Below are 16718 nucleotides of genomic sequence, written 5' to 3'. Positions count from 1 at the left end.
CGGGGAGCTTTACACCACTCCAGCTGACGCTTGGCGCTTCTGATCTTAGGCTTGTGTGTGGCTGCTCGACATTTCCACTTCACAATAACAACCCTTACAGTTGCCCGGGGCAGCTCTAGCAGGACAGAAATTTGACAAACTGACTTGTTGGAAAGGTGGCATCCTATGATGGTGCCACGTTTAAAGTCACTGAGCTCTTCAGTACGGGCCATTGTACTGCCAATGTTTGTCTATGGAGATTGCATGACTGTGTGCGCCATTTTATACACCTGTCAGTTACGGGTGTGGCTAAAATAGCCGGATCCACAAATTTAAAGGGGTGTCCACCTACTTTGGCCATGTAGTGTATCAGCGGCAGTGTATGCTAGTGTCGTGAGATACTAGTGGATATCCTGTCACCATAACGGGAAGGTTCGCACCAGTTACTTCCCGAATGGGTCCTGGCCAAAAGTAGTGCACTATATAGGGAATGGGGTGCCATTTGGGAAAGATCACATTGCTTGCTGTTGATGGATGTCTTGAACTGGATGAACTGTTGAAAGAGTATAAGAATGTATAAAATGACTAACGATACATCTTTCAATAAGAGTATAACAGATTATCATAGACTAAAGGTTTGTAGGTATTTTTTAATATTATACAAATGACATGTTTTTGTGACTGCAAACAGTCCAAACATGATACATATATATTGTCCACATATATGCATTCGGAAAGTATTCAGACCCCGTGACTTTTTCAACATTTGCATACGTTACAGCCTTATTCTAAAATGGATTAAAATCGATTTTTTTTCCCCCTCATCAATCTACACACAATACCCCATAAACAGTTTTTTAGACATTTTTGCAAATTCATACAAAATAAAATACTGAAATATCACATTTACATAAGTATTCAAACCCTTTACTCAGTACTTTATTGAAGCACCTTTGGCAGCGATTACAGCCTTGAGTCTTCTTGGATATGACGCTACGAGCTTGGCACACCTATATTTGGGGAGTTTCTCCCACTCTTCTCTGCAGCTCCTCTGAAGCTCTGTCAGGTTGGATGCTGAGCGTCGCTGCACAGCCATTTTCAAGTCTCTCCAAAGATGTTCGATCGGGTTCAAGTCTGGGCTCTGGCTGGGCCACTCAAGGACATTCAGAGACTTGTCCTGAAGCCACTCCTGCGTTGTATTGGCTGTGTGCTTTTGTCCTGTTGGAATGTGAACCTTCGCCCAAGTCTGAGGTCCTGCGCGCTCTGGAGTCGGTTTTCATCAAGGATCTCTCTGTACTTTACTCCGTTCATCTTTGCCTCATTCCTGACTAGTCTCCCTGCCGCTGAAAAACATCTGAGCTGTCACGTGCCTTTTACTGAGGAGTAGCGCCCTTCTGGCTACTCTACCATAAAGGCCTGATTGGTGGAGTGCTGCCGAGATGGTTGTCCTTCTGGAAGGCTCTCCCATCTCCACAGAGGAACACTGGAGCTCTATCAAAGTGACCATCGGGTTCTTGGTCACCTCCCTGACCAAGGCCCTTCTCCCCCAATTGCTCAATTTTACCCAGGTGGCCAGCTCTAGGAAGAGTCCTGGTACCCTTCCCCAGATCTGTGCATTGACACAATCCTGTCCCGGAGCTCTACAGACAATTCCTTCAACCTCATGGCTTGGTCTTTGCTCTGTCGAGCACTGTCAACTGTGGGACCTTATATAGACAGGTTTGTGCCTTTCCAAATCATGCCCAATCAATTGAATTTACCCCATGTGGACTCCAATCAAGTTGTAGAAGCATCTCAAGGATGATCAATGGAAACTGGATGCACCTGAGCTCAATTTCGAGTCTCATAGCAAAGGGTCTGAATAATTATGTAAATAAGGTTTTTTAATCAATGTCAAAAAATTCATAAAAAGCGGTTTTTGCTTTGTCACTATGGGGTATTGTGTGTAGATTGATGAGGATTTTTTTTATTTAATCCATTTTAGAATAAGGCTGTAACATAACAACATGTGGAAAAAGTCAAGGGGTCTGAATACTTTCTGAATGCACTGTATATGCTGTAAATAGATTTATAGACATATATAGTGACAGATTACATTACTGTTTGAAAGTATCACACAACTACAAACAATATCACTGTATTATTCCTGTGTTTGCTGTCACATTCTACAGTAGCTCTCATTCGACTAGTTGCTCAGAGTGTATTTGCTCAGGTTCCAGTTGGGTATTGATTGATTGACCACATACAATGCATTACCTATAGCAGGTGAGGGTGATGTAATGCTACATCACCTTTTGGCACTTTGCACCAAAATAATTCCAAGATTTACAAATACTCACAGTAACAGTATGTGAACATCAGTTGACAATACAGTCAGATGAAATGTAAATCTAAAGTAGACTATTTACAAGTCTGCTGCATCTTGGCCCGGTTTACACAGGCTGCCCAATTCTGATCTTTTTTTGACTAATTGGTTTTTCCTCCTATCAGATCAGCACTTTTGCCTATAATTGGGCAAAAGATCAGAATTGGGCTGTCTGTGTAAACACAGCCATGATGCAGCAGACTTGTAAATAGTCTACTTTAGGTTTACATTGGGTTTTTCATCTTGCTATATTGTCAACTAAATGTCCCTACACATTGACTCGGTACCGGTACTTCTTGTATATAGCCTCATTATTGATATTTTGTGTTACTATTTCCTTTATTTCTTTTGCTAACTTTTCTTACTTTTTAACTTTGCATTGTTGGGAAAGGGCTCGTAAGTAAGCATTTCATGGTAATGTCCAGACATGTTGTATTCGGCGCATGTGACAAATACAATTATATTTAAACTGATGTCACACATTGTTTACCGTGAGTATTTGGTGCAAAGATAAAAGTGAGGTAACATTACAACACCCTCACCTGTTATAGGTAATACATTGTCAGTCAATTTGCCTTTTTTTTGTTCTGTGCCGGCCGTCTGTTACCCAAGAGTAGGCTGTATTGTAAAAAAAAAATTAAAATCATGCTGGACAATGTTTTAGTAGCCTGAGTGCCAGTCTGTTTGTGCTATCATGCCAGCTCCCTGTCACTCATTGTCATGGCATTTGTAATTTGGCTACGAATGGAAAGTAGCTGAAAGCAAAATCTGGTGCGACACATCAATTCTCAGTGGTTTGAGACTTATGTTTTTGTTGTGCATTTTCCCTGCCAAATAAACGTAATACACATTTTACAAAAAAAAAAAAGCACAAACAGGTCTAGGACCAGGCTAATGTTTCAGCACCATAGCTGTAGCAGCATATCATAGTAACAGTGCATCTCACTACTACAGAGCTGACACAATATTTGAGGTGTACAATCATAACCAAATGCTTACTGCACTAAAACCTTAGGACTCTATTCAATCAGATCCGACATCTGCATAGGGGTTGTTTTGGCGGTGTCGGAGGTGGAGCTGCATTAGAGCTGTGAAATCCACAAGCGGCTTTTGGCATTTACACCTAAAGCGGACATTGCCGTTGGCTGCATGGAGCCGCATTAAGAGAAATCCCATGCAGCCTTCTTAAAAAGGTTTGAACACTGGAATGTAAGATGAAGCCTACACCTTGATTAGGATGACAGAAATCCTCGTCATTTCGTTGAATGATTTTCAGCTTGAGTGTCATTATTTCTGTACAGCCTACACTTTCTCATTCTGCACTTCTAATACCAGTAGGACGGATGTGGCTTGTTGAAAATGATCACAAGTAGCTGCTCACCGATTTGACACCTCCAACACTGGCCAAGCATCAGGTGTCGGCTATCACCGGTTAATGCTTGATCTGATTGAATCTAGGCCTGAGACATATTCCTGAAGTCTATAGAGTGCATAGCAATGCCACACTGAAGTGAATTGAATAAAGATTTACCAACTCATGTCTTAGATCATTTTTTTGCCTGGTTTGGTTGTATAGCTATAACATTTCAAAATACAAAATATTGTTCATTTCATTTATCATTTATCAATTAAGAATACACTGTGACCCAGAGGAGGCTGGTGGAAGGAGCTATAGGAGGACGGGTTCATTGTAAAGACTGGAATGGAATAAATGGAACACTATTAAACATATGGAAACAACGTTTGATTCCGTTCCATTTATTAAATTCCAGCCATTACAATGAGTCCTTCCTCCTATAGCTCATCCCACCAGCCTCCTCTGCTGTCACCATAAATTGGTGGCTGACATAGTGTTCAGTTGGCTCAGCAGCCACTTCCTTCACAGTGCTCAACAGAGAGACTAGTATTATAGAGCTAATAAATAGGATAGGACATATGACTCTTGATGTACTGCATTTTTCTCTATTATGTCAGGTTGGAGTTCTATTTTGGCTATGCATTCATTACGTAAGGAGATAATCAGTGACAAATTCAAATATACCTGCAAGTTGAAGCTGCATCACTGCTGGGTATCCTGCTGTCGAACCAAACAGATATATATATTTATATATATATATATATATATACATGACAGTTCAAAAGTTTGGGGTCACTTAGAAATGTCCTTGTTTTTCAAAGAAAAGCAATGTTTTTGTCCATTAAAATACATTTTTAAATCAGAAATACAGTGTAGTCATTGTTAATGTTGTACATGACTATTTTCGCTGGAAACGGCAGATTTTTTATAGAATATCTACATAGGCATACAGAGGCCCATTATCACTACAGCAACCATCACTACTATGTTCCAATGGCACATTATGTTAGGTAATCCTAGTTTATCATTTTAAAAGGCTAATTGATCATTTAAAAAAACGTTTGCTATTATGTTAGCACAGCTGAAAACTGTCATCCTGATTAAAGAAGCAATAAAACTGGCCTTCTTTATACTATCTTTTTGAGTATCTGGAGAGTCAGCATTTGTGGGTTCGGTTGCAGGCTCAAAATGGCCAGAAACAAATAACTTTCTTCTGAAACTCATCAGTTTAGTCTTGTTCTAAGAAATGAAGAGTATTCCATGCGAGAAATTGCTAAGAAACTAAAGATCTTGTACAACGCTGTGTACTTCTCTCTTCACAGAACAGCGCAAACTATCTCTAACCAGAATAGAAAGAGGAGAGGGAGGCCCCGGTGCACAAATGAGCAAGAGGACAAGTACATTAGAGTGTCTATAAGGCCAGCATCCTGGAATCGCCTCTTCACTGTTGACGTTGAGACTGGTGTTTTGCGGGTACTATTTAATGAAGTTGCCAGTTGAGGACTTGTGAGGCGTCTGATTCTCAAACTAGACACTAATGTACTTGTCCTCTTGCTCAATTAACAATGTCTACACTGTTTTTCTGATCAATTTGATGTTATTTTCTTTCAAAAACAAGGATATTTCTAAGTGACCCCGAACTTTTGAACGACTGTGTTTATACGCTACCAGTCAAAAGATTTAGAACACCTACTCATTCAAGGGTTTTTCTTTATTTTGACTATTTTCTACATTGTAAAACAACAGTGACATAAAACTATGAAATAACACATTTGGAATCATGTAGTAACCAAAAAAGGGTTAAATAAATCCAAATATATTTTATATTTGAGATTCTTCAAAGCAGCCACCCTTTGCCTTGAAGACAGCTTTGCACACTCTTGGCATTCTCTCAACCAGCTTCATGAGGAATGCTTTTCCAACAGTCTTGAAGAAGTTCCCAAATATTGAATCTCAAATATTGTCACGTCCTGAACTTAGTTATCTCTGTTTTCTTTATATTTTGGTTAGGTCAGGGTGTGACTAGGGTGGGTACGCTAGTTTTTGTATTGTCTAGAGTTTTTGTAAGTCTAGGGTTTTGTAGGTCTAGGGTTTTTTTGCATTCTATGTTGGCCTGATATGGTTCCCAATCAGAGACAGCTGTTTATCGTTGTCTCTGATTGAGGATCATATTTAGGTAGCCATTTCCCTTTGGTGTTTGTGGGTTCTTGTCTATGTGTAGTTGCCTGTCAGCACTCATTTGTATAGCGTCACGTGTCGTTTTGTTATTTTGGTTAGTTTGTTCAGTGTTCATTCTTATAATAATAAAGAATGTACACATACCACGCTACTTCTTGATCTCCTTCGTACGACGAACGTGACAGAAGAACCCACCACAAAAGGACCAAGCAGCGTGTTAATGAGGAGCGGACATCCTGGGCCTGGGAGAAAGATGAGTGGAGGACAGGAGATTGGCTGAGTCAGGTTGGAGACCTGAGCCAACTCCTCGTGCTTACCATAGGGAGCGTGGTACTGGTCAGGCACCGTGTTATGCGGTGGAGCGCACGGTGTCTCCAGTGCACTATCATAGCCCGGTGCACTCTATTCAAGCTTTGGCCGGGCTAGAATGGGCATCCAGCCAGGACGGATGGTGCCGGCTCAGCGCTCCTGGTCTCCAGTACAACTCCTTGGACCAGGATATCCTGTGCCTGCTCTGCGCACTGTCTCCGGTGTGTCTGCACAGCCTAGTGCGTCCTGTGTCAGCGCCCTGCATTGGCAGGGACGAAAATAAACATCCAGCCAGGACGGGTTGTGCCAGCTCTACGCTCCAGACCTCCAGTGCGCCTCCACAGTCCAGTACGTCCTGTGCCTGCTTCCCGCACTTTCCCTGAGGTGCATGTCATCAGCCCGGTGCCACCTGGACCGGTCCCATGCACCAGGCCTCCAGTGTGCCTCCACAGTCCAGAGCTTCCGGCGACAGTTCCCAGTCCGGAGCTTCCGGCGACAGTTCCCAGTCCGGAGCTTCCGGCCACAGTTCCCAGTCCGGAGCTTCCGGTCGACAGTTCCCAGTCTGGAGCTTCCGGCGACAGTTCCCAGTCCGGAGCTTCCGGCCACAGTTCCCAGTCCGGAGCTTCCGGCCACAGTTCCCAGTCCGGAACCTCCAACGACAGGCCACAGTCCGGAACCTCCAACGACGGACCACAGTCCGGAACCTCCAACGACGGGCCACAGTCCGGGGTCTCCAGCGACGGGTCACAGTCCGGGGTCTCCAGCGACGGGCCCCAGCATGGGGTCTCCAGCAACGGGCCCCAGGCCGGGGTCTCCAGCGACGGGCCCCAGCCCGGGGTCTCCAGAGACGGGCCCCAGCCCGGGGTCTCCAGCGACATTTTCCAGTCTGGGTCCTCCGGCGATGATCGGCAGTCCAGAGCCTCTGTCGATGATCCACGGTCTAGTTATACAAAGGCGGAGGGATCCGTGTAAAGGGGGGCTGCGTCCAGAAGCGGAGCCGCCACCGAGGGTAGATGCCAACCCGGACCCTCCCCTATAAGTTCAGGTTTGCGGTCAGGAGTCCGCACCTTTGGGGGGGGTCACGTTGTAACGAATCTCTTCGTCGTCTGAGGAGCAGTAGGAAGGATCGGACCACTATGCAGCGTGGTAAGTGTCCATGTTAATTTATTAGACTGAACACACGAAACAAAATAACAAAGTGAAAGGAAGAAACTAAACAGTTCTGTCAGGTGAATACACAAAACAGAAAGCAACTACTCACAAATCATAGTGGGAACACAGGCTTCCTAAGTATGGTTCTCAATCAGAGACAGCTGTTTATCGTTGTCTCTGATTGAGGATCATATTTAGGTAGCCGTTTCCCTTTGGTGTTTGTGGGTTCTTGTCTATGTGTAGTTGCCTGTCAGCACAAATTTGTATAGCGTCACGTGTCGTTTTGTTATTTTGGTTAGTTTGTTCAGTGTTCATTCTTATAATAATAAAGAATATGGGTTGTGTTTTGGACGCATGGCTCTCGAACGGCTCTCGACCTTCGCCTCTCCTGAGTCCGTACGGGAGTTGCAGCAATGAGATAAGACTGTAAGTACCAATTGGAGACCACAAAATTGGGGAGAAAACGGGGGGGGAATTAAATACAAAATTAAATAAAAAGATAGAAAACCCTGAAATTAGTAGGCGTGTCCTACATTTTGACTGGTACTGTATATATAAACATACATACATACATACATACATACATACATACATACATACATACATACATACATACACATTTACATATATCCTTTTAAAATATATTTTCCTTTATTATTTCTCACAAACCCTACTGCCTGTCCCCTAATTCGAGTAAACGAATAAACAACAACACTTAGGATTCTACTTCCAGCTTATACATACTATATACATTTCACAGACACAATCTATTTTACAATAGTTCCATTTTTGTTTTTGTTTTTTGTCCTTGCATTCCTCTATTTCTGATGTCCATCCATCCAGTTCCATCCACATATTTTTAACTGTGCTATTTCACAAAAGTTCTGAACCTATATACATTTTACAGACACAGTATATTTTACATTTATTATCTTGTTATTAGTCCCACCCACAAAACATAGTATTAATTTAGTCCTACCATTCAAATAAATTTTTCATTTATTGAAGTAACCCCCACAATACTCAAAAGCTTTAGAAGTTTGTTGGGATTATGGGGTATTGTGTGTGTAGATGAGAATCTTTCTTTTTTAAAATCAATTTTAGAATAAGGCTGTAACGTAACAAAATGTAGAAAACGTCAAGGGGTCTGAATACGTTCCTAATGCACTATATGTATTTCAATAGTCATGTAGTAATGTAAACAGTACAAAACCAACTTTTGTTTGAAGCCTTTATTGGAGCTTTTGTACATGATATTTGCAGAAAGAGCACGGTTTGTGATAAATCGCTTCCAAAGCATCAAATTCTGATAAGTTATACTGATATTACAGGAACTAATATCTCTTAATAAATAACAGATCACTCTAATGGAAAGCTAACAAATCACTATACAACAACAACAGCTGCAGTGACAACACATTTTTTTGCATCATGACAGTGTCAACACTGGAAAGTGGAACGCAAATGACCACAACTACTACAGGGAGAGGAAATAACAAATCAAGTCAACATAGTGACATAATGTTAATGAACAGAGACAGACAACTAACCTAATAGAGGAAGAACCTTCCAATGGTTGATCACTGTCCACCTACTATACTGTTTACTACAGCTAAAATGACCACGAGTACAGTGGCTTCACATTGGCATGTCCAAAGTCAGGTTAATCACCGTCAAAACATTGATACAGCACGGCATATATTCTACTAACTACTGATTGCATGAGACGGAAGATGTTTCTCTTTTTAAAATGGTGGTTGAAGTTTCCAAATTCTAAAATTGTTTTTCAAAATATGGAAAGTAAATCGGTCTTTTTGCTCAGTGTTCCGGAAATGTTTACAAGCAATGAGACAAAAGATGACACTAAATAATGACACTATAATGACACTAAAAACAGACAGTCTTAGAAACACAGGAATCTTGCAAATATTTTTGAGGGGGGAATGTTATACATAGATCCCATCCCACTATCCTCACATTTGGTGCCTTTCTACTCCTATCTGAAATATGATGAGCACTCTACACCAAACACCAGCCTAAATAATTCCTCAATTTCCAACTACACTACTCTAATCTCCTCTATGACTGGCGTCCCTTTTAAGGAAGTGCAACTACAGCATCCTGAGATGGCAGTTTACATCTACTGCTCATAGTATCAACAGTTATCCAGTGTACACAATCTCTACTCTTCCATCCAATCATTAAGGGTGTGTGTACAGTAGTTAAAACATTGTGGTTCTTGTTACTCTGGTTTTGAGGGATCTTATGTAATTCTATTGAAACATGATATCTGAATACATGACTTGGATATGCTAGAAATAGATGCTGCCATTTGTTTTCTTCAGTCTTATGTGTAGAGTAGAAGGGCTTGTTATGTCTTGGGTCCTGACTATTCATGTATGCCAGTTGGGAGAGTTTGGAGGTTAGGAGAGGGACAACTGCAACCAGGGAGCTGTTCAGCTCAAACATCTTGTTGCTTATCCATGTCTTTGAGGGCTTGAAGAAGGCGTGTAGGGGTGAAGATATTGGTTGATCCTGCAGCAGAGAGAGAGAGAGGGAACTACACATATTTTCTCAGTTTGAACTAGGCTCGTCTGTTAATTATAGTACAGTACAGTTCCAAATTGGAATGACATTGAGAGAAATACACAGACAGCAGAAATCACATATCAATGCATGGGTTCAGCTTTTATATGCTTCTCTAAAACATTTTCAGCCAAACGACAAAGAAATACAGGAGCAAAAAAGCTTACATTTAAAAAAAACGTTGCAAGAAATATTACATTGCTAAATACAATACCGACATAGTGCCTTGTTGATTGTTAATACAGAAATGGGAGCTATTGACAACTGTTTGCATACAGCACACCACAAGGACAAATCTCCAAAGGACAGATACAGAAAGCACAGACAAGATAAACTGAATAGACGACAGCACCACTAACCAAGAACACACATACAGACAAAGAATAGAGGTGAGAACAAACAATCCACTGAACCGTGAGGAACAAAGGGATAGATCACAAACAGTAGAATCAGAATGTGCTTTCCTATGGGCCCTAGTCAAAAGTAGTGCAATGTAACAGAAACAGGGTGCCATTTGGGATGCACAACAGGGGACAGAGTCTTTGGCACGGTTTCCCGAAAGCGTCTTAAGGCTAAATTCATCGTAAGAACCTTTGTAGGGGCACCGTTAAATCTCCAAGCTGTTTCCCAAAACCATCGTTAGTAAAGTTGCACTTGAAAACTCTCGTTATTTTCCGACTGCCTCAAAACAGCTAAGTGCGTCGTTTGATGCTTTTTTTGCCCTTCCGTGTCACTTTATACACAGACGATCTCCACTAAACATAGAATCAAGATGTTTATCTGTCGCTCTGTGACCCCCATAACTTCGAATCGAAGTTGACAACAAATACAAAGTCGGCAATGTCTGTGTAGGATAACAGAAAACCGAGATGACTGCTTCAAAAAATAAATACAGTAGGCTACAAAGGCCTCTGCATATACAGTATTTCAATCATATTGAAATTAATTTAAATGTTTAGTCAATTGAGTTCTATTTTGCTAATTGTAGGCTAAACTGTCTGGAATTTTTTTGCTTTAATATATTTCATGATGTGTAACAATATGTGCGAATTGATGTGTCAGATTTGTGATTTAATGCATTATTAGGCTCCAGGGTAAGCATTAGAATAAGCCGCCTCAATATTTGCAGCCATAAGGTGATAATATCTTTCTAGGACCTGATCCGTTGGCAGTATTGTGGAATAATTATAATGTTAAGGTAAGATTTCAATGGAGAAAGCTGATCCGAGAGCAGCTGGGCCTTTCTTTCGAACCTATCAGTATTGACACATGCTCCAACGACACACTTAGCCAACGTTCTTTCTGCGTAGTGTTTTGGGAAATGCATGTTACATCTTCGGGTGTTGTAAGAACAATGCATCTTTAAAACACTTGAAAGCCTAAGTTCCATTGCTATCGGGAACCCGGGCCCAGGGCCAGAGGAGGGGAAGTGGGGTGAGGCTGAGGGAGATCAGAAAAGGTGGCTTCACATCACAACAACTATCTTTACTTCTCAGTGTGTGTTCTCATTCTGCAGGGGCAGGCTCTGGTTCCTCAGGGGCGGCGTTGGGGTCCAGGAAGTCCGGGTGCTGCAGCTCCTTTAGGTATTTGGTGGGAGTGAGTGTGTGGGTGGAACCTAAGGAGGGACAAAGGCTTTCACATTGCACCCTAATCTCATTCTCTGGTTTTGTGTATAATCTCCATTGTCTTCTGACTGATAACATTATTCTAACATGACTGCGTTGCCATGAACTGTAAGTGGAGATGGAGTTGTCGCACTTGATCTGATGCAAAATGGTAAGGTCCCCTGAAAAAGATAAATATTAGTGGCAAAAAAATGAATGTAAAAGCAGTTAACATGTGTGAATGGACATTCTCCAGATAGCATCAATTAAGCTTGGTTTTCCTGTCCTAAATGGCACCCTAAAGTAACACACTATATAGGGAATAGGCTGCCATTTAGGATGCAGGTAAGTCATTTAACTTGACCTAGACTTGGCATTTGATAGATAACTCATCTGCAGATCAATGTAATTCAGCACCTTCGTAGAGTAACTGTGTCCTGTCCCTGCCACTGTTGGTATCCCTTCCCTGCTGTCACAACACACACATCCTCTATCTGATGCATTCTCAGAAACACCATCTGATCTGAGCCCACTAACACACTAAGCCGATTCCACCCAGTAGCAGCAGCAACAGCTGAGTCAGACACAGCGGAAAAGCAATATAGGATATCAACTGTATATTCTAATGATTTCCTCAGTTCCTAAGTATAGATAGGAGGATTCAAGATATGTAGATCAAGTCAAAGGGTGCTATCATACAAATTCTATGATATGTTACGAATACCAATTTGTTGTGGCTAATGTTAGCTAGGTGGCTAACGTTAGCTAGGCTTCCTCCCTCGCCATCCCTTTGGTAAATCAGACCATAACCACCTCCTGCTACCTGTTAACAAGCAAAAACTCAAACAGGAGGTACCAGTGACTCGCTCAATTCCGAAGTGGTACGATGAAGCAAATGCTAAGTTTCGATAGCACAGACTTGAATATATTCCGGGACTCCTCTGGTAACATTTAGGAGTTTACCACATCAGTCATTAATAAGTGCATCAGTGACGTCATGGGAGCCCATGAGCTCATGTTGAGCAACATTTCTATAGGCTATGAAATTGCGAGAGATATTTAAGTGCATATTTTCTCCCACTGCCCCTGTTCGAGACAGGTGCATGAACAGTCCATTCTAAATCAAAACAAAGTTCACACAAATATTATTTAGAATATGTAAAGATTAAATAAAGAATAGTCTGATGGGTGACAATTTTGGCCTATCACTTGTGAATTATATAATATCACATGTGAATGATGCCAAGCATAAGAAACTGCCTTCTTTTTGTGCTACTTTTTCGAATCATAGTCACACCTCATGTAGCCGAGCCCATAGGCCTATATGTTTTGATGAGGTTTGTACCACAACTAAAGTGGCCAAATAACTTCTTAAAATTAAGCACATTGATATGCTTTACAAGGGGTTTACAGCCTAACTGGCATACATAAGCAGCGTGTGAGTTTCAAGTTTGGGGAAGATCATTTTCACCATAAAAACATTACATACATAATCGCATTGATAATGGTGTTTTTCCACTAATGGAACATCCTCACTGCTATATGCGCATTGCTGAATTTATAATGTGAGAAATACCTAATAGTTATTCAACATTTTAAGCTAAATGTTCTGATCAGTTGTGTCAGCCACATTTTATTTACAAAAAAATGTTTTGATGCTAGTGATTGTATTAATTTGGAACCTTACTGCACCCCACAACTGTTCCAGACTAGGGGGGGTAGTATTGACATAGGCTAGTGCTTTTGCTGTTCGTGAGGCCTATTCATCTTGTTGGCTGACAAAAACTAAATATGGACAGTTCTTCCAATATCTTCACTATGACCTCGGAATTGGATAAAGACATGCGCAGTTGCGTCCCCGATGTGTCTGTGATGGAGAGCCATGTGAGTGAGAGGTGATTCGGAGCGCTCAGCACTCAGGGAGAAGGCCACAAGGCCGCAAAAGGCATGGATTGTTTTAGGGTGCTTTACGGCCACACAAATCACATTTTATTGGTCACATACACATGGTTAGCAGATGCTAATTCTAGTGTAGCGAAATGCTTTTGCTTCTAGTTCCGACCGTGCAGTAATATCTAACAAGTAATCTAACAATTTCACAACAACTACCTTATACACACAAGTGTAAAGGAATGAATAAAAATATGTACATATAAATATATGGATGAGCGATGGCCGTGCGGCATAGGCAGGATGCAGTAGATGGAATAAAGTTATATACATATGAGATGAGTAATGTAGGGTATGTAAACATTATACAGTATAAAGTGGCATTGTTTAAAGTGACTAGTGATACGTTTATTACATTCAATTTTTTATTATTAAAGTGGCTAGAGATTTGAGTCAGTATGTTGGCAGCAGCCACTCAATGTTAGTGATGGCTGTTTAACAGTCTGATGGCCTTGAGATAGAAGCTGTTTTTCAGTCTCTCGGTCCCAGCTTCGATGCACCTGTACTGACCTCGCCTTCTGGATTATAGCGGGGAGAACAGGCAGTGGCTCGGGTGGTTGTGGCCTTGATGATATTTTTGGCCTTCCTGTGACATCGCGTGGTGTAGGTGTCCTGGAGGGCAGGTAATTTGCCCCCGGTGATGCGTTGTGCAGACCTCACTACCCTCTGGAGAGCCTTACGGTTGTGGGCAGAGCAGTTGCCGTACTAGGCAGTGATACACCCCGACAGGAAGCTCTCGATTGTGCATCTGTAAAAGTTTGTGAGTGTTTTGGTGACAAGCCCAATTTCTTCAGCCTCCTGAGGTTGAAGAGGCGCTGTTGTGCCTTCTTCAACACGCCGTCAGATTATGCAATCTCTATTGCACTCCACACTGCCCTCACCCACCTGGACAAAAGGAATACCTAAGTGAGAATGCTGCTCATTGACTACAGCTCAGCATTCAACATCAAGCTCATCACCAAGCTCTGGACACTGGGACAGGACATCTTCCTCTGTAACTGGATCCTGGACTTCCTGATGGCCGCCCCTAGGTGTTGAGGGTAGGCAACAACACATACGCCACGCTGACCATCAACAAGGGGGCCCCTCAGGGGTGTCTGCTTAGTCCTCTCATGTACTCACTGTTCACCAACAACTGTGTGGCTGCGCACGATTCCAACACCATCATCAAGTTTGCTGTGACACAATGTGCTCTCCTCAATGTCAGAGACAAAGGTGCTGATCGCGGACTACAGGAAATGGAGGGGCGAGCACGCCCCCATCCATATTGATGGGTCTGTAATGAAGCGGGTCGAGAGTTTCAAGTTCTTCAGTGTCCACATCACTGAAGAATTAACATGGTCAAAGCCACTGCTCCAAAACCCCCATAAAAAAGACTACGGTTTGCAACTGCACATGGGGACAAAGATTGTACTTTCTGGAGAAATGTCCTCTGGTCTGATGAAACACAAATAGAACTTTATGGCCATAATGACCATTGTTATGTTTGGAGGGAAAAGGGGAGTCTTGCAAGCATAAGAACACCTTCCCAACCGTGAAGCACAGCGGTGGCAGCATCATGTTGTGGGGGTGCTTTGCTGTAGGAGGGACTGGTACACTTCACAAAATAGATGGCATCATGAGGCAGGAATATTATGTGGATATATTGAAGCAACATCTCAAGACATTAGTCAGGAAGTTAAAGTTTGGTTGCAAATGGGTCTTCCAAATGGACAATGACCACAAGCATACTTCCAATGTTGTGGCAAAATGGCTTAAGGACAACAAAGTCAAGGTATTGGAGTGGCCATCACAAAGCCCTGACCTCGGTCCCATAGAAAATTTGTTGGCAGAACTGAAAAAGTGTGTGCGAGCAAGGAGGTCTTCAAACCTGACTCAATTACACCAGCTCTGTCAGGAGGAATGGGCCAAAATTCACCAACTTACTGTGGGAAGCTTGTGGAAGGCTACCCGAAACGTTTGACCCAAGTTAAACAATTTAAAGGCAATGCTGCCAAATACTAATTGAGTGTAAGTAAACTTCTGACCCACTGTATTTATCTTTAACTCTGCTTTGTTGGAAAAAGACCCGTAAGTAAGCATTTCACTGTTAGTCTATACCTGTTGTTTACAAAGGATGTGACAAATACAGTTGTATATTTTAATTGATGACCAGGAATACATCCAACTAGTGCAACCAGCCCATGGATATTGCCTAGGCCTATGTATTTATTCACAGTTTATATTCCCATGTTAGATAAAGAAAAACAGGACACAAAACAGTAAAACATGTAACCCTACATATGCTGCCAACTCACCAATGATTGCTTCCCATTTTCCATTGGCTTGTGTGACCTCGTAGACGCAGCGCATCTCGCTGAAGGTCATGCCTCCGATGATGAAGATGATGACTCGGGGACCTGTCTTCATCTCTGTGGGGCCCTTGTTCTTATGCCAGTTACCGTACCGGGCACTGCAATGAGAGGGGAAGATATTCAAGTAACTTTATTTGGATAGTCCATTTATGATGAGACATACTGTTGAGATGCTACTTAAAGGCTAAAGAAAAGCTGATGAGATGTTGATAATAGTCTACTGACAGTTTGTTGAACATCTGTGGATGGACCAAAGTTCCTCTGTCCAGTGTCTGTGTTCTTTTGCTCATCATAATCTTTTATTTTTATTGGCCAGTCTGAGATGTGGCTTTTTCTTTGCAACTCTGCCGAGAAGGCCAGCATCCTGGAGTCGCCTCTTCACTGTTGACGTTGAGACTGGTGTTTTGCGTGTACTATTTAATGAAGCTGCCAGTTGAGGACTTCTGAGGCGTCCGTTTCTCAAACTAGACACTCTAATGTACTTGTCCTCTTGCTCAGTTGTGCAGCGGGGCCTCCCACTCCTCTTTCTATTCTGGTTAGAGACAGTTTGCGCTGTTCTGTGAAGGGAGTAGTACACTGCGTTGCATGAGATCTTCAGTTTCTTGGCAATTTCTCGCATGGAATAGCCTTCATTTCTCAGAACAAGAATAGACTGACGAGTTTCAGAAGAAAGTTCTTTGTTTCTGGCCATTTTGAGCCTGTAATCGAACCCACAAATGCTGCTGCTCCAGATGTAACAGTATAACTTTAGACCGTCCCCTCTGCGCACATCAACAACTGACACCCACGAAGCATCGTTACCCATCGCTCCACAAAAGCTGCGGCCCTTGCAGAGCAAGGGGAAACACTACTTCAAGGTCTCAGAGCAAGTGACGTCACCGATT

General features: G+C 42.2%; 1 protein-coding gene across 4 annotated transcripts in view; it reads right to left on the bottom strand.

Moving 5' to 3' along the window:
- Window positions 1-8557: 8557 nt before the first annotated feature.
- The window catches only part of stxbp1b (syntaxin binding protein 1b), a 46747-nt gene continuing 38586 nt past the window's right edge, over window positions 8558-16718 (bottom strand). For 2 of the 4 annotated variants that reach the window (XM_024418180.2, XM_024418176.2), the window contains exons 18-20: window positions 15778-15932; window positions 11416-11541; window positions 8558-9875 (exon numbers count right to left, since the gene is read on the bottom strand). In XM_024418180.2, coding sequence (XP_024273948.1) covers window positions 11432-11541; window positions 15778-15932 — 265 coding nt within the window. In that variant the 3' untranslated portion in view covers window positions 8558-9875; window positions 11416-11431. Of the gene's footprint in view, window positions 9901-11415; window positions 11542-15777; window positions 15933-16718 lie in introns of all 4 variants that reach the window. The other 2 variants (XM_024418177.1, XM_024418178.1) reach the window with 2 other exon arrangements.

Source organism: Oncorhynchus tshawytscha, linkage group LG04 (genome assembly GCF_018296145.1).
Source record: "Oncorhynchus tshawytscha isolate Ot180627B linkage group LG04, Otsh_v2.0, whole genome shotgun sequence".
In the NCBI taxonomy this organism is placed as follows: Eukaryota; Metazoa; Chordata; class Actinopteri; order Salmoniformes; family Salmonidae; genus Oncorhynchus; species Oncorhynchus tshawytscha.
This window is presented reverse-complemented; position numbering and strand designations above follow the sequence as displayed.